At 43.1% G+C, this 16975-nt stretch overlaps 1 protein-coding gene across 1 annotated transcript in view; it reads left to right on the top strand.

The window, feature by feature from the left end:
• The window catches only part of LOC121851361 (probable serine/threonine-protein kinase nek3), an 85458-nt gene that overhangs the window by 30596 nt on the left and 37887 nt on the right, over positions 1 to 16975 (top strand). The window contains exon 2 of the mRNA XM_042345193.1: positions 9290 to 9431. Within this exon, the coding sequence (XP_042201127.1) occupies positions 9290 to 9431 (142 nt within the window). The remainder of the gene's footprint in view (positions 1 to 9289; positions 9432 to 16975) is intronic.

The raw sequence follows: 16975 nt of genomic DNA, 5'->3' as shown, positions 1-16975 counted from the left end.
GCGAGGAGAGAGTTCCCATAGTCCAGCCTTGAGGTGACAAAGGCGTGAACCAGGGTTTCAGCAGCGTGAGGGGTGAGGTAGTGCCGTAGTCTGGCGATATTCCGGAGGTGATGGAAGGCGGTGCCAGTTGTGGTGCGGATGTGAGGGAGAAAGGACAGCTCAGGGTCGAACAAAAACGCCGAGGTTCCTGACTGGCTTTGAGAGGTGGAGAGTGCAGCCTTGGATGCTGATGGTGTCAGCGCCTGAGGTGCGGAGGCGCTGACGTGAGCCAATCAGGAGGGCCTCGGTTTTTCGCACGTTGAGCTGAAGAAAGTTGTCTCTCGTCCAGGACTCGATGTCGGACAGGCAGCTGTCAGGACATCGGTGGTCGTGGAGTTGAGAGTAGAGGAGGAAAGGTAGAGTTGGGTGTCATCCGCATACATGTGGAAGTTAACCCCATGTTTGCGGATGATGTCACCGAGGGGGAGCATATAGAGGGTGAAGAGGAGGGGACCGAGGACAGAGCCCTGAGGGACACCACATGAGACAGTACGGGGGGTGGAGGAGAAGCCATTCGTTGAGACGAAGTGAAGACGGTGGGAAAGGTAAGAGCTAAACCATTCAAGGACAGTGCCTTGAAGGTTGAGGTGGGAGGACAAGCGGTGGAGTAGGATAGCGTGGTCGACCGTATCGAATGCTGCCGATAGGTCAAGGAGGACGAGGAGACAGAGGGAGCCCTGGTCACAGATAGTCAGGATATCATTGGTGACCTTGACCAGGGCAGTTTCTGTGCTATGAGCAGCACGGAAACCTGACTGAAGGGGTTCAAAAAGAGAATGGGTGGAGAGGAAAGAGCGCAGTTGGGAGGCGACAACTCTTTCCAAGACCTTGGAGAGAAAGGGGAGGTTGGAGATGGGCCGGTAGCTTGATAGCTGCGACGCATCAAGGGAGGGTTTTTTCAGGGTGGGCGTGATGATGGCAGTTTTTTAAAGGAATGGGGACAGAGCCAGAGGAGAGGGACAGGTTTATGATGTCAGTGATGTGTGGGGCAAGAAAATGGAGCTGGGAGATAAGGAGTGGAGTGGGGATGGGGTCAAGGGAGCAGGTGGTTGGTTTTAGGGATAGGATGAGTTCAGTGACAGAGGGTGGGGAAACGGGTACGAAGGTGTGTAGGGGAGGATGGGTAGGAGTCGGAGTGTGGGAGGGCAGGGGTGGGTGGTGGGTGGAAGTTGGAGGGGAAGTGACCGCGGAGCGGATTCCCTTGATCTTGGATTCAAGGAAATCCAGCATCTCCTCGCAGTGAAGGTTGGAGGAGATGACCTGCGCGGGGTGGCGGGGGGGACGGAGGAGTCGGGATGTGGTGGAAAACAGTAGCCTGGGGTTGTTCTTCGCCTCCAGGATTATCCTGGAGTAGAAGGACGACTTGGCCGAGGCTAGAGTGGAGCGGTAAATTTTGAGGAGGTCCAGCGAGATTTGTCGGTGGACCGTTAAGCCGGATTTGACAAAGGTGCGCTCAGCAGCCCGCACCTGGCATTTCAGTGAGCGGAGGTGGGTAAGTGAAGGCACTGTGGGATGGTGTTACAAAGGGTGGGAGTAGAGAGGCTGAAGGCCCGACCGCCAATGGTTGGGCGGGCTGGCGGGAGACGTGGAGCAGGCAGGAGCCTGCTGAGTGGAAGGAGCGGACAGATTGATATGAAGTCAGCAAGTTACAGAGGTAGGAAGGACCTTGAATGCGAGAACCCGGATTTTGAACTCTATCCTCTGGGGGCAAGGGTGGGGTGATAGGGACACAGAGCCTGGTGCAGGAGAGAACACAAGTTGCAGAGTTCTGGAGCTTGTGGAGGGAAGATTTGGAAAGGCCGACAAGCAGGGAGTTGGCGTAGTCGAGTCTAGATGTGATAAATGCATGGATTAAGGTTTTGATGGCCTGAGGGGTGAGGCATTGGTGGAGCCGGGTGATGTTGCAGAGGTGGGATCGGTGGAGCGGGCCACGGCACAGATGTGGGATACAAAGGACAGTTGAGGGTTAAACGAGACGCCAAGGTTCTGGATTGGCTCAGTGAGGTGGAGTGTGCATCCATTGTGGGGAGGGGGAGAATAATGTTGCCAAGTGCAATCCAATTGTCACTTTTTATTCACCCACATACCTGCTTTTCATCATGGATCACTTAGATAGCAATCAAAAGTTCATTTATTCCACCATCTAACTCTTTTTGGCTTATATTTACACCAGATGGTGCTGTGCTGTATGCCAAATACTTTGTAAATATAGATTACACAGCAGGTTGCTAAGTGTCATGAAGTGTAACTGGAAGGTTTAGTTTTACAATAGTAAATCGCTCATATCTTTCCTGCAACTCCTAGAATAAATTACAAACATAATAGGGTGGGAATCTGATATTTACTGAACAGGTAGGCTTGACTGAGTGGAGCACAAGTGAAACTCAGTGATTCCCCGAGGCTCTTAATATCCACCTAGCATTAGCCTGCAATACACTTCATCTCACCCTGCAACATTTTGGAAAATTCTTGTTTTTGAAAAACAGTTTTGCATTGTTTTTAAAAACCCCCGCCTTCTGAGCTAAAACTAAATTGAAGAATTTTGCACATTTCGTGCAAGATTTAGACAAAACAATCTTACAGGCTAAGACGTAGAGAGTCAGGGCCTCACACGTGTGACTCCTCTGCACATAACATTGGTTGCAGTCTTCTGATCATGAGATAAGAACATTACAAGTGATTGCACCTTCATTCTGCATTGCACATAGGTATGAGAGAATGCACTGACAGTTCAAATACTCACACCAACATCCAAATGCCTGAGAGTGAAATAAATAGCCGCTCAAAATAACTGGTGGTACCTGTTAAATCTCTAGCACAGTGCAGACTGGAATATTTCTAGGGCTTGCTCTGTGTATCACTTTATTAACCAACTTCAGATCCTATGTCACAGTTCTAGAGGCAGAGGTCACATTTCCATAGCCAAATGTGAATTGAAGTAGCAAATATTGGCACACTGTCATAAGTGTGTGTGTGGTGGGGGGGGATAGGTGGGGGGAATAATGTTGCCAAGTTAAATCCAATCTTCACTTTATATTCACCTACATATCTGCTTTTAATCATGGATTACATAGATAACAATCAAAAGTAAGAACTTTTACTTGTATTTGGCCTCCCTAGTCCAGGGGCAATGAGGTCAATTTCAGAACATTGCTGCTGGTCTGGCAAGATCAGTTAATTCAGTACAGACTCTTGGATCAGATCTTGGGCCTTTGTGGTGTGTATGACACAACTCCACAATGGAGGTACCTTTATTGATTTATTGTGTATTTTCCTTCTTAAGCACAAGGATTATTATTATTATTATAATCACCATCATTGCATCCGAAATATCACAGTATCACATTATTATAAGTAACCTTACATTTGTATAACACCTTTCACATTAGGAGGATGTCCCAAAGTGTTACACAGGACATACAGTAAAGTTTAGTTACTGTGTGTTGAAACATAGTGTAAGCTGGGAAATGTGCTAGAATATCAAGCAGCTTAGCGGTACCAGTCACGGTACTAGTAATGACATCCTCTATCTCTGTGACCAGACCTTTGCTTGTGACCTTTGCCTCCTTGTCCTTGTGGACTTCTCTGCTGCCTTTAGTGCAGTCAACCATTCCATCCTCCTCAACTGCTTCCCCTTCGTCAACTGCCTCCCGAGCCTCATCCATCCCAGTGGGACCACATTCTCCTGATTTTAGTCCTACTTGACCCACTACTATTGCTTTGTCTCCACAAACAGTTTCTCCTTCCGCATTTGCACAGTCACCTGTGGCATACTCCAAGGCTCTATCCTTCACCCCCTTTTTCTCATTTCCATGCTCCCTCTCAGTATGTCATCCATAGATATGGGAGTCAACATCCACAAGTTTTGGATGACACACAAATCTAATTTTCCTCCTCAGTCACAAGCCCAGGTTCATCAATCTACTATCTGCTTGTCAGACATCAACGCTTGAGGGTGAGAGTGAACTTTCCGAATGTTTCGCATTTGTGTACTCAATCCACAACTGTTTGTGGGAACACTGCTGTGTGCAATTGGCTGCTTTGTTTTATCTACAAAATACACAGTCAATTCATTTTACAGTGCATTCTGTGAAGAGCTTTGAGATGTCTCAAAGATGTGATAAGATACTATATCAACAAATGCAAGGATTAATGTTGACAAGATGGAATCCATCCTCCTTCGTTCCCATCAATATCTTCTCACCTGCAGCTCCGACTTCCTCAACCTTCCTCCGTCCTAAGTCACTGAATGTATGCGCAGCCTTCAGATCAGGTTCAATCCCCAGGTGTTCTTCCTACCCCATATTCGGTTTCAGTCCATAACTGCCTTCCTCCACCTCTGCCACATCGCCTGCCTCTGACTATACCTCATATCAAGTGCAGCTGATAGCCTTATGCACACATTCATCATCTCCCACCTCAATTTTTCCAATACCCACCTCGTTGGTCTCCCTAGCTCCACAATTCATAAAATCCAATTAATTCAAAATTCCAACGCCCGTAACCTCACCAGTACCAAACCCCATCACCCCAGTCCTTGCCAGATTCCAGTGGCTTCCTATTGCAAAGCAAATCAATTTCAAGATCCACACTCACAAACAAATCACTTCATGCCCTAGCACGACCCTACTTCTCCAACCAGCATTGTTCCACTCCATTGTCTGCCCCTTTACTTAGCTGCTTTCTGTATAACCCTCGGCCCTCTGCTCCACCATTACCAGATGTGCTTTTATCCACTACATCCTGAAACTCTGGAACTTCGCCTCAATCCCTCCTTTTTGCGCCCTCCTTACCTGTCTTCAGATCACACCTGAATCCCCTCTTTGACCATACCTACGGTCGCCTCTCCTCTTTCCCTGGCTTGGAGTCAAGCTCCGCCATTTGTAAGAGCTCTGAGTTGTTACCCTGCATGAATGGCACTTTACAAATGTTGTTATAGATCACTACCTTTCAGCTTTGGTTCAGCCCACAAGGGCTGGAGTCGCCAGCAAACTTGTGGTGGAAATCAGTCATTAATGTCTGGGAAACAAAAAGTTGCGATCCGAGATCCGAGACTCTCACAGATAAACTGCTATTGAATAGAACAGTGCCCGAGGAAAGTGACGAAAGAACACAAGCTTCTTAATGGTTAAAAATAATGTTTTCTGTATAACAAAGTGTCTGGAGAGCTTTTGAGTGCCTAGAGGTTAAAAAAAAGGGCCAAATACAGTACTAATGATGCACATTGCAGTGATGCATTTCAAAGTGATTTACATTTGTTGGAACAAATGGAATTAATCAGAGAACACTTTTTGTTGAAGCTTGTACCTTGATCCTTTCACAGTACAAGTCAACATGCCCCAGTAGGTGCTACATCTCATAGGTAACCACAATGATGGAATGTTCACAAATGGCTGCCAGCGGATGAAACTGAGAAGCAGAAGCATTGGTAATTGGCTTACTTTCTAATCGCTCCATCTGTCACTCTGTATCCAGTCACTGGGTGCACGGAAATAAATCTCCTATCCTCTCCACTGGCCTGGCATACTCCACAGTAATACATGCCTGACAATGTTGTGTGTAAATCGGTTGCCACATTTGCCTACAAATACACTAACACTACAACTTATAGTAAGTTCTGTAAAGAATTTCAAGACATCCTCCTGACATGAAAGGCAAGGATTAGGATTTATTCTATAATCTAATACCTGAGAGTGCCACTGAGCTATGCTGCCCTACCTGTTTGATGCAGACCAGTTTTCACCACTAGTACTAGTGTTATTTTTTTTCAATTTTTAAGCATCAATAATCAATTATTACATTTGATATAGCGCCTTTCCCATCAGGAGGACTCTTCACAGGATAATAATAATAATAATCCTTGCATTTGATATAGCGCTTTTCACGTCTTCTCGACGTCTCAAAGCGCTTCACAGAATATGCTGTAAAGTGAATTGACTGTATATCTGTGGGTGAAACGCGCACAGCAGTGTCCCACAAACAGATATACTGTAAAGTGTACTGTGTGTTGTATGGGTGAATGTGGCAGACAATTTGTGCACAGCAATGCCTCACAAACAGCAATGAAGTGAATGACCAATTTTATTTGGAGTATTGGTGGACTCCTGTAGCTCAGTGGTTAGAGCACTCGCCACCAAGCGAGAGACCTGGGTTTGATTCCCGGCAGGGCGAAACCTTGGGCAAGTTTCCTTACTCCACACGCCCGATAATAATGCCTCAAGAAAAGAAAACAGTAATAAAATTGGTCACTTCAATCCACAACTGTTTGTGGGACACTGCTGTGCGCAGTTGGCTGTCGAGCTTCGCCCACAAATATGCAGTCAATTCACTTTGCAGTATATTCTGTGAAGTGCTTTGAGACGTCTCGAAGACATGAAAAGCGCTATATCAAAGTGCAAGGATTATTATATGATTATTATCGTTGGTCAGGATAACGGAAGAAACTTCCTCCCCTTTTCAAATCATGCCGTGGGATCTTTAATATCCACCTAAACAGGCAGACAAGATGAGGAATTAATAAAGGAATTAGTATGGAAATTGCAATTAGGACCTTGAAAAGTGAGCAGGCCCACCAACTACCACCCCCTTATCATATCTTCAGATGTTATTTACCATTTGGAGAGAGAAAGACAGACAGAAGCAATTTCCCAAGAGAACAAATGATAAACGAGCAATGTTCATGCATGCAAGAACCACCAAACTGCTACCTGTGCCTTTAGTCTTTGCTCAAAATTAATCCTGATCTTCAAAGATTTGCCAAGTATGTCACCTAGTAACCAGTTCAGCTACAAATGATCTCTTGCTTATATTCCCAACATCTCCACACCAAACAAGGAGGATAAAGGAAGAAAAACAAAAAGATGCAGTGGAAGCAATTTACCCTGTTGAAAAAAAAAGGCAGACTTGAACTTCTATACAATATTGTATATTTTAGAAAAGAAAGACATCCATAGAAATTAATGTAGGCTTTGAGTAAAAGTTACTTTAAAAGCGTGGACAGGTAGATTAAAAGGTGTGAACTCTCATAAGTGTCAGCATGTTTTGTACAGATATATCACTCTTATAAGCATTCCATAGATTCAAACGTGATCTAAGATTCAGCTTGATAATACCAGTGCATTTTTCTTGAAGTTTCTTTTAGTTTAACTGATGGTTTTCACTTTGGATACCTATTCTCCAGTAAATGAAACTAGTTTCAGTTTCACTAGGACAGTGTGATTTGGAGAGGAGCGAATATCATATCATAGAATCATAGACATTTACAGCCCAGAAATAGGCCATTTGGCCCATTGAGTCTGCAGTAGTTCTCAGAGCAAGTTGTTTATTCAATCCCACTGCCCTATCTTATCCCATACTCTATCAAGCCTCTACCATTCATATATGTGGCTACGTGAAATCTACTATCTTACTTGGCAGGCAGTCCACATACCAACAACTCTCTGAGTGAAATGTTTTTGCCCAAGCTCTCCTTATTTAGCCACATTGCTTGCATATGTTACTGGAAACAATACTGTCAACACTAGAAAACTCTTGACGGACAGGTTGATGGCAATATCTGAATATCCATATTAAACAGACGTCTTTGTATCCTAATTCCAGTCACGTTATGGTCATTCTGCACTAAAAGTGCTACCAAACTGTGATATTTGTGATATCTGTGTTATTTCTGCAACAGGGTGAAAATTACATTTAAGTATAAATTACATCAATGTTTGAAAGCATACCTGGCATTTTGAAGCACAAGTTGTAAAATGTATTTTAACGTGGTTCCGTTGATGAGACTGGGAAAGACTGTATATTCTACCACTGCACCACAGACTGGGCATAGCATGGATACTAGTGTCAGTGCGTCATTACTGGAGAGTGAGCGTTACATTGAGCACGTGCTGAATATAACCCCTGGCCTCTGAGTGTCGGGGAACTGTGAGCTCTTTAAGTGAATACATGCGGTAGAGGAAGGGCATAAAAGAGCAGGGAATTGGAATTAGGATACATGGTTTCGCTGGAGGAGCAACCACTAATTAATAACAACAAACAACAAATTACATATGTGTAGCGTATTTCACATTGGGAGGATGTCCCAATACGATAGGATGAACGTCAATTATGTCATAGATTTCCAACCTTATATGGTGGAGCCTTGTTATAAGATGTCAACTTATATGCTGCAACATCCCAATATTACTGGAATAATATTAGTGCAATGAAACTCGGATTTTAATCATTTAAGTAAAAATAAAATTATTCAAAATCGTGGCTTTCACTTAGTTTGTTTTTTTTGGAGGAGGGGGCAATTTCTCTTTCCTACTTACTCTTTACTATTTTAATAACTAGAAAAGAACTGGTATCACCTACAAAATGCACAGTCATTACACTTGACAATAAATTTTGAGAAGTGCTTTGAGATGTCTCGACAATGTAGCAAGGTGTCATATCAAATGCTAAGATTATTATTGTTATCATCTATGTTATATTTAATTTCTGTTTTCAAAATTACTTTTTTTAAAACCCCTGTTCATGTGTCAGCACTCTTTCCTCTACTTTAGCCCCACTTTGGGGACTGATAATCTGGCTCATACCCAGCGCTGCAATATTGGACGTGCCGTCTTTTGCATGGGACGTTAAACTAAGCTACTGTGTGCCTGTTTTTAGGTGGATGTTATAAAGAACCTGGCAAACAGTATTCTGGATTTATTGATCATTCATCTCATGTTGCTTTGCTGGTTCAAATGCATGGACATTTACAGTACAGATGTTACTTTCAGATTAAACTCCCTACCAACCTGCCCGCTCCCTCCGTTCAGCGGGCTCCGGCCTGCTCCATGTCTCCCTACCATCGGTGGCCGGCTTTCAGCCTCTTTGCCCCCACACTCTGGAACTCCATTCCTCAGTCCCTTTGCCTCGCTTCCTCCTTTGCCTCCTCTCAAGACCCTCCTCTTCGATTGTGCCTTCAGTCGCCCTCCCACCTCTCTGCCTTCCCCCACCCTTACCTCACCCCTCCCCCATGCTCAGATCCTGAGCCCTGTCTGTCCAGTGCCGTGGGATGTCCTCCCGACGTGAAAGGCGCTCTATAAATATAATTTTTTTGTTGTTGTTGTAAACTGTCTGGCTTTCTTTGCTTTACCTCTTACTTGGTTTTAAATTTAGTCCCTGACTGGCTTAACAAATAGCCCCAAAGGTCCTTTGTTCAAGAGAAAGGTAGAAAAACAATCCAATTAATGTGCTGACTAATGATTTGCATATTCTACAGATTCTCCAGCACAAGAGAACGGACACTGACCGAGCAGGAAATTCTGGATTTTGAAGCCATGCACAACCAATGCACTGTACCAGAGTCTCTTCAAGGCTTGGAGCCCAAGAGCCCAACAAGCCCAAACAGGAAAATCAAGATGGTAAGTAAAACATCACTACCGGATAATTATTTTGGGAGGACAAGTTTGCAGGGCTATGAGGAGAGAGCGAGGCAATGGGATTGATTTGGCTTGCTCTTTTAAAAGAGCCAGCACAGACACGATGGGCCGAATGGCCTCCTTCTGTGCTGTATAATTCTATGATTCTATACTGCAATCTTCCATTTGAACTCTGAGGTGCGATAGCCATTCTTTAATGTATCCGCAGTTCAGAGTCTGCAGTTAACCAGCAGTCCAGTGGCAGAATTTGCTCATGCTCTGCAGTGAAAAAACTTTTTTTTTAAAAATCTTGAGTTTAAAAGGTTGAGGGATGATCTAATTGAGGATTTTTAAAATAATAAAGGAATTTGACAGGGTAACTACAGAGAAACTATTCCCTCTAGTGGGGGAATCCTGAACAAGGGGGCAATGATCTTGAAATCATAGCTAAGCCATTTAGGAATGAAATCAGGAGGCAGTTTTTCACACAAAGGGTGGTGGAAATCTGGAACTCTGACCCCTAAAAGGCTGGGGATGCTGGATCCATTCAAATTTTCAAGACTGAGGTGGATAACTTTTTGTTAGGTCAAGGTATCAAGGGATGTAGGACAAGAACGGGTAATTGGAGTTGAGGTACAGATCGGCCATGATCTTATAGAATGGCGGAACAGGCTCGAGAGGCTGAATGGTCTCCTCCTGTTCCTATGCTCCTATGATCCAATAACATCTGTGTACAGACATTCTATGTAGAGCACCAACCCTGGGAGGGGCACATAGATCAGACCCCTTGGTAACTTCCAACCAAGCAAAACCTACATTCTACATCCTACATCCTACATTCGGGGCCAATTTGCGATCTTTCTTAAAGGGATTCCTCAACAAGTAATCCTAGTGGATAGAAAGGGGGTCTCTCCAGTAGCAGGAAGGTCTGAGATCAGACCCATGTTCAACCGTATCCTGCTATAAACAGCAGCCGCAAGTCACGATATGTGAGCCTGAAGGCTGTTTCTATGGATGTTTTATGAGCATAAGGTTGGTTTCAAATGCGATGCTCGCCACAGTTGAATGCTAGCACTCACTATGAAGGTTCATGCATGAATTATGGCAACTTGGGCAACGTACCGGATGCTCACAGGTGCCTCTAGAATTGTATTCCATACAGAAGCTAAAAAGAATCAAACATCCTGAAGAGAGGAGAAATTACTGATGGAGACAAATGTAGAGAAGAAGTACCCTACTTACAACATCCAATTGCAGCTCAAACTGAAGCCTGTGTGTGTAAAAAAATGTAGGATGGTTGAATCTGCGCTTACAAACTTAGACTGGTAGGGGGAGCTGTAGACTTTGATTCTACACAACAGGCATTGGCGAAACCTACGCATTGAAACTCCCAGCAAACGCAGAACAATTTTCATTAGCGATTTATACATACTTTCAAAAGTAAAATACGTCTACAAAGTAAACATTCTCAGTGTTCAGATGAACTACCAGCAAATTCAAGAGAGAATTAGGTAGCTATTTGGAGGGGAATTCAGTTGAAGTGGATGAGAGGGAAAATAGAATTTTTTAAACGTTTTATTTGTTTACTTTGAGGCAAGTCAGATGGATTGCAATGGCATTTTCAGTTCTATACATGCTATGTCCTTAATTAATAAATAAAATGTGAGCCTCGCTCAGTTGGTAGCACTCTTGTCTCTGAGTCAGAAGATTATGGATTCACATTCCACATCATGACTTTGAGCTCACAGTCTGGCTAACCTTCCACTGCAACACTGCATTGTCAGGTGTGCTATCCTTCAGATGAGATGTTAAACTGGATATTAAAGATCCCATGATGCTATTTCAAAAGTGGAGTACAGGTTACATGAAGTTTATGAAGCATCTTGAGATGTGAGTCAGAAGAATTTGGTTTGAAGCTCCACATCAGGACTTTGAACTCATAATAATCCTTTCATTTGATACAGCAACTTATCCAGCACTTGGGACGCCCTCCCGACGTGAAAGGCACTATATAAATGCAACTTATTGTTGTTGATAAACTGTTGTTATCACGTCATTGAGATGTCTCAAAGGGCTTCCAGGATTTAATGTAACGACTATGTATTTGTAGGAGAATGGGGAGTCATTTTGTGCACAGCAATGTCCCACAAAAAGCCATGAAGTGAGTGACCAATTTTAATTTGGGAGATTGTTGGCCTGGACACTGAGAAATTACTTTTTGAGTAGTGCCATGGGATCTTTTAACATTCACCTCAACAGACAGATGGAACCTCGGTTTAATTCTCACCCAAAGAACGGCACCTCCAAGAATACAACACAGCACACTGGAGTGTCAGCCTAATGGGTTCAAAATCTTGATGTGTACTACAACCTACAATCTTGTTGCTGCAGCTCAAACCTTCACCCTCTTTAAGATTATACAATCAGCTTATATTGCCTCTATTCATTCTTCCTCCCAAAATGTATCACTTCACATTTCTCCACATTAAACTTCATCTGCCACTTGTCTGCCTATTTTACCAGTCTGTCTAGTGTCAAAACTATTAGCCATTATGAAATCCCAATTATTTAAAATATTAAAATGACACAATTCATTAAAAACACAGTAATAAAATTTCATTTGAACAGTACATTATCAAAACATAACAGTATGAGGCTCATAGTCCAAACGAGCATTCCAAAGCAGTGCTGGGGAGTGCACTGTTGGAAGTGCTGTCCTTTGGATGAGAACTTAAATCAAGGTCCTGTCTGATTGTTTAGATGGACATTAAAGATCCCATTGCACCATTTCAAAAGAGGAAGGATTTTCCCTAGGTGTTTTGTCCAACAATCAACCAGATAGCATTTGGACATTCATTTCATGGTTCTTTATTGGACAATTCTGTGCACAAATTGGCTGCCTGTTTTTCTGCAAATACACAGTTACTAAACTAAACAGTGATTACTGTGAAGCGCTTTATATCAGGTAGAAGGAATATTATCATCATGATCTAGTCATGTTTTAAATCAGTACCTGTTGCTTAATACTGGTCTAATACTGAGAGTTAGTGAGAACCAGTAGTTCAGGCTGAGGTGCTCTATCAGTGGCCTCTACCCATTAGCTTGCTATTGCTCATGCTGAACCAGTTCCATTGATGAAGTCACTGTTTAGGGTAAGCAAAGCTTATGTATTATTTGTTAGCCAAGTCCTGATATGCCTGTACATTTAGCTGCTAATTATGGGTATATTAATATAGGAAATAATTCAACCAAACAATGGAGCTTAGGTCTTTCCTGAGGTACATGTGCCATTGCATATTAGAACTGCAGTCTTTACACTTAATAAAGACTAAACTGGTAAATAACAGATGATCTGTAGGTTTTGGAGGAATCAGATCAGCAGAGGAAGCAGATCACGCTTGGCACAGCTGCAGTAATTCATTTCCTTCAGGGGCTCACCTGAAAGATACTAGAAGTTACAAAAGAGAAACATATTTTCTCAGTCAAAGGGAGGCAGATGTGGACCCAGCATTTGTAGGACAATGGGGTGGAAAAAGCAGCATATCATCAGAATTCCCACTCCTGGTGATGTCAGTTAATAACTGACCACAGGATGAACATTTTGACATCTTCCGCAAAGCCACTTGCACTGAGCCTACTGCCCCGGTCAGGGCTGGTTTGTTGAAACTCTTGTTCATGCCTTCATCACCTCCAGGCTCGACTATGCAAACACCCTGCTTGTTGGCCTTCCCAACTCCTCCCTCCACAGTCTGCAGATAATCCAGAACTCTGCAGCCCGTGTCCTCTCCCGCACCAAACTCCGTGACCTCATCTCCCCCATTCTCACCCGACTCCATTGGCTCCCTATCCTTCAGAGGATCCAGTTCAAGATCCTGGTCCTCACCTACAAAGCCCTCCATGGCCTCGCCCCACCCTACCTCTGCGACTTCCTAACCCCCTACCAATCCGCCCGCTCCCTCCGCTCAGCCGGCTCTGGCCTGCTCCACATCCCCCGGCCCACCCGCCCCACCATTGGTGGGAGAGCCGTCAGCCACTCTGCCCCCAACCTCTGGAATTCCATTCCCCAATCACTCCGCCTTGTCCCCTTCTTAGCCTCCTTCAAGTCCTGTCTCAAGACCCTCCTCTTCGACCATGCCATCGGCTACCCCCCTTCCCCTCCCCTACCTCCCCCAACCCCAGCTCGGGTCTGAAATGCTGTACTCTGTTCAGCGCCCTGGGACGTCCTCCCGACGTGAAAGGCGCCATACAAATGTAATTTTGTTGTTGTTGTTGTTTGTGGAAAACCAACTCAAAGTCAACTTTACAAATTGAATGACAGTATTGTGGGAAGTTGGTTAGTAGGTAACGGTCATCATAATCACCTTATGGAGCTGGGGGTTTGAGGAGGAGTGTAATAATAAATAATAATCCTTGTATTTGATATAGCGCTTTTCACGTCTTCTAGACGTCCAAAGCGCTTCACAGAATATACTGTAAAGTGAATTGAGTGTATATTTGTAGGCGAACTTGGCAGCAATTGCGCACAGCAATGTCCCACAAACAGTCATGGATTGAAAATGACCAATTTTATTATTGTTTTTGGAGGGATTATTATTAGGCTCTGTGTGGAGTAAGGAAACTTGCCCAAGGTTTCGCCCTCTGCCTGGAATTGAACTCAGGTCTCTCACTTGCAAAGCGAGTGTCAAATTGGAACATTGCCAAAAGCGGAAATTCCAATGAAACAAGTCATATTTTTCATCCTTATGTTACATCTGACGAGTAGGTGGTTACCTGAAGGTGTTTTCAGAACATACAGTATATCAGGAACACCCTTGCCTGAAATCAGCCGGAATAGGAGGCATAACTGACAACAAGTGCTGGCAAGAAGTGCATATGCAAATAACAAGGGTGTGTTTTGAAATATATCCAGGAGGTAAAGGGTTACATATGATAGCTAGGATGCAATTTGAAAACTGCATACTGTGTTACTTATCAACAGGCTGAGTCACTTTTAAATCCATTAAACTTTTATTATGTAAACGTATCCTTCAGTGCAACTCAATTGATCAAGTGTTAACTCCCTCTGAATTGTTAGTCCTTGAGTAGAATCAATTTGTTTAAAAGAGACATTTACTACATTATTTTGTAGTGTTTACATATACCCAGCAATCAGGTAGGATGAATAGGGTACAAAGTTCATTTGGGGAACAAGTTCATTTGCACATGTTCATTTGGGGAACAAGTTAATACTAATAATAATCCTTGCATTTGATATAGTGCCTTATCATGTTGTTGAGACGTCTCAAATCTCGTCACAGAATATACTGTAAAGCAAATTGACTGTATATTGTATGGGCGAAACATGGCAGACAATTTCACACAGCAATGTCCCACAAACAGTCGTGGATTAAGTGACCAAATTATTATTATTTTGAAGGGATTATTACTTCCGGAAAGCGATGTGCCATCAAGATGAAACAGACAGTACCACCGTGTAGATTATATGCATTCAAAGAGGTTGATGCTACTGCGCACCTGTAGTGGGGACATGATCCTCTCAGCCTGCCCTGTACTTCAATACTGCCAGACGCAGCATGCAGCAAGCAACTCAAAACAAAACTAAAGAAAATAATCCTTGCGTTTGATATAGCCCCTTATGACATCAAAGCGTTTTAAATTGCTTTGCAGATTTTTCTGTAAATTATAGTGACTGTGTATTTGTAGGCAAGCTCAAGAGCTCAGTGCCCAAAGTTATTTTAGGGCTTCCCAGACAAAGACCATTATACAGGTTTCTTGGTATCTGCCAACAGAGACTCGTGAAGGAGGTAACTCTCTGATGGTTAGTAAAGGCATTGGTGATCACAGAGTCACACCGCCCAAGAATTTCAAGTGAGGCATGTGTGAAAAGCCCGGTGTTCGCACATGTTCAAAATGGTTAACAACATGCCTGTTTACATTGTACAATTTCCAGCCAGCACCAGGTGTATTGGGATCTAATCTGTGTATTTCCTGATGTCCATGTGTCCTGTGAATTATGTTTTAAGTCACACTGCTCCAAGATGCTGCATGCACCGCTGTCCTGATTGATGTTCGCTCCTTTTTTTTTACTAAAAGCTGGTTGAAATATCATTGTTCCACGACTGCTTTTGCTAGTTTTAATTTGCTTTAGATCTCTTTAAAGGGAGCAGAGGGCTTTTACAAGACAGGTAACCAATCAGAATCAGTCCTACAGTAGTATACCTGGGTAGTAAAGGTAGATTCACAATGACGAATCTAACCATACTGTATTTATAAAAACAAATGCAAATTACACTTTTATTTGAGTTTTGGTGCCAGGTGACAACAACTCTGCTGTAATCAAGTGGGGAGTTTAGGGTTAAATATAAATGGCTGAGATTAATAGCCCAATGCAGGATCTTGAACTGTTGTCATTCCCTCTCCAGGTCTGTTGTTAGTCTGTACAAACTGTACACACTGTAAAGGAAGCATTTGCTCACCTCGACTGTCAGCAGCATCTTATTACTCTGGAGCTCATAAAATTTTCCGTGTGGAAAAGAGAAAAGTGTGGAAAATTCAGCAGTGATCAGCAGAATCAGGATTAAGATGTTGAGGAGTGGAATATTTTATGCTGTGTTTCAAGAGTGTCTGTTCTTTGTTTCCATTGTTTCATTGAGTGCATTGAATATATGTTCCCACAGTGCAACTCGTCACTTTCCTCCCGAAGCACTTTTCTTGACATCTGGACAAACTGCCGTCCTGCAGGGAAATGAGCAAACGCCACTGTACTTTTATGTAGGAATAAGAGGTTACCATAGTGTGGTTTATTGAGACCAAAGATCAGCCCCTCTCCCACCCTTCACTTGAAGAATTTAAAATGATCTGAGTTGGCCAAATGAGTTTTCCGTGTAAATATGTTTTGAATGTTTCTGCTAAATAAATTATGTGATGTTTCCTTTGGATTTATATCATAGCACAATAATGAAATAGGAGGCATGACTGTGGGTCTGTTGTTGTTGCATTGCCTGTGTGACAAGGTGAAGTCTAGCAGTGAAGGGAAAGATGCAGTAATGTCATCGGTGGTAGCAAAGGCTTTCTCAAATTTTCATTAATAATTCAAACCTGTGACTTACCTTTATCATGCTTTATTGTGCTGATCGCAATTACTTAATGCATTACTTTGCAACATTTAAATTAAAATCACAGTGCAAATGACACTTAAAAAAAGGAATTAGATTATTCTCCTGTTTGATAGATAATTACATAAAACATCTGTTTAAGTCCCTTGAATAAAGGTTTTCCTCCCCCCCCACCCACCCCACTCTTTCTCTCCTTTCATCCCACTTTATTATCCAGCAGAAAAAATAGAGATTCTGTGGAGTCCTGTAGCTCAGTAGTTAGAGACTCACCTTGCAAGCGAGAGACCTGGGTTCAATTCCCGGTAGGGCGAAACTTTGGGCAAGTTTCCTTACTCTTTACAATAATCCCTCCAAAACAAAACAATAATAAATCAGTCATTTTCAATCCATGATTGTTTGTGGGACACTGCTGTGCGCAATTGGCTGCCACAT

This window comes from Callorhinchus milii, unplaced genomic scaffold (assembly GCF_018977255.1).
Source record: "Callorhinchus milii isolate IMCB2004 unplaced genomic scaffold, IMCB_Cmil_1.0 Scaffold33, whole genome shotgun sequence".
In the NCBI taxonomy this organism is placed as follows: Eukaryota; Metazoa; Chordata; class Chondrichthyes; order Chimaeriformes; family Callorhinchidae; genus Callorhinchus; species Callorhinchus milii.
Note: the sequence above shows the minus strand (reverse complement) of the source record. Positions and strands in the feature narration are given on the sequence as shown.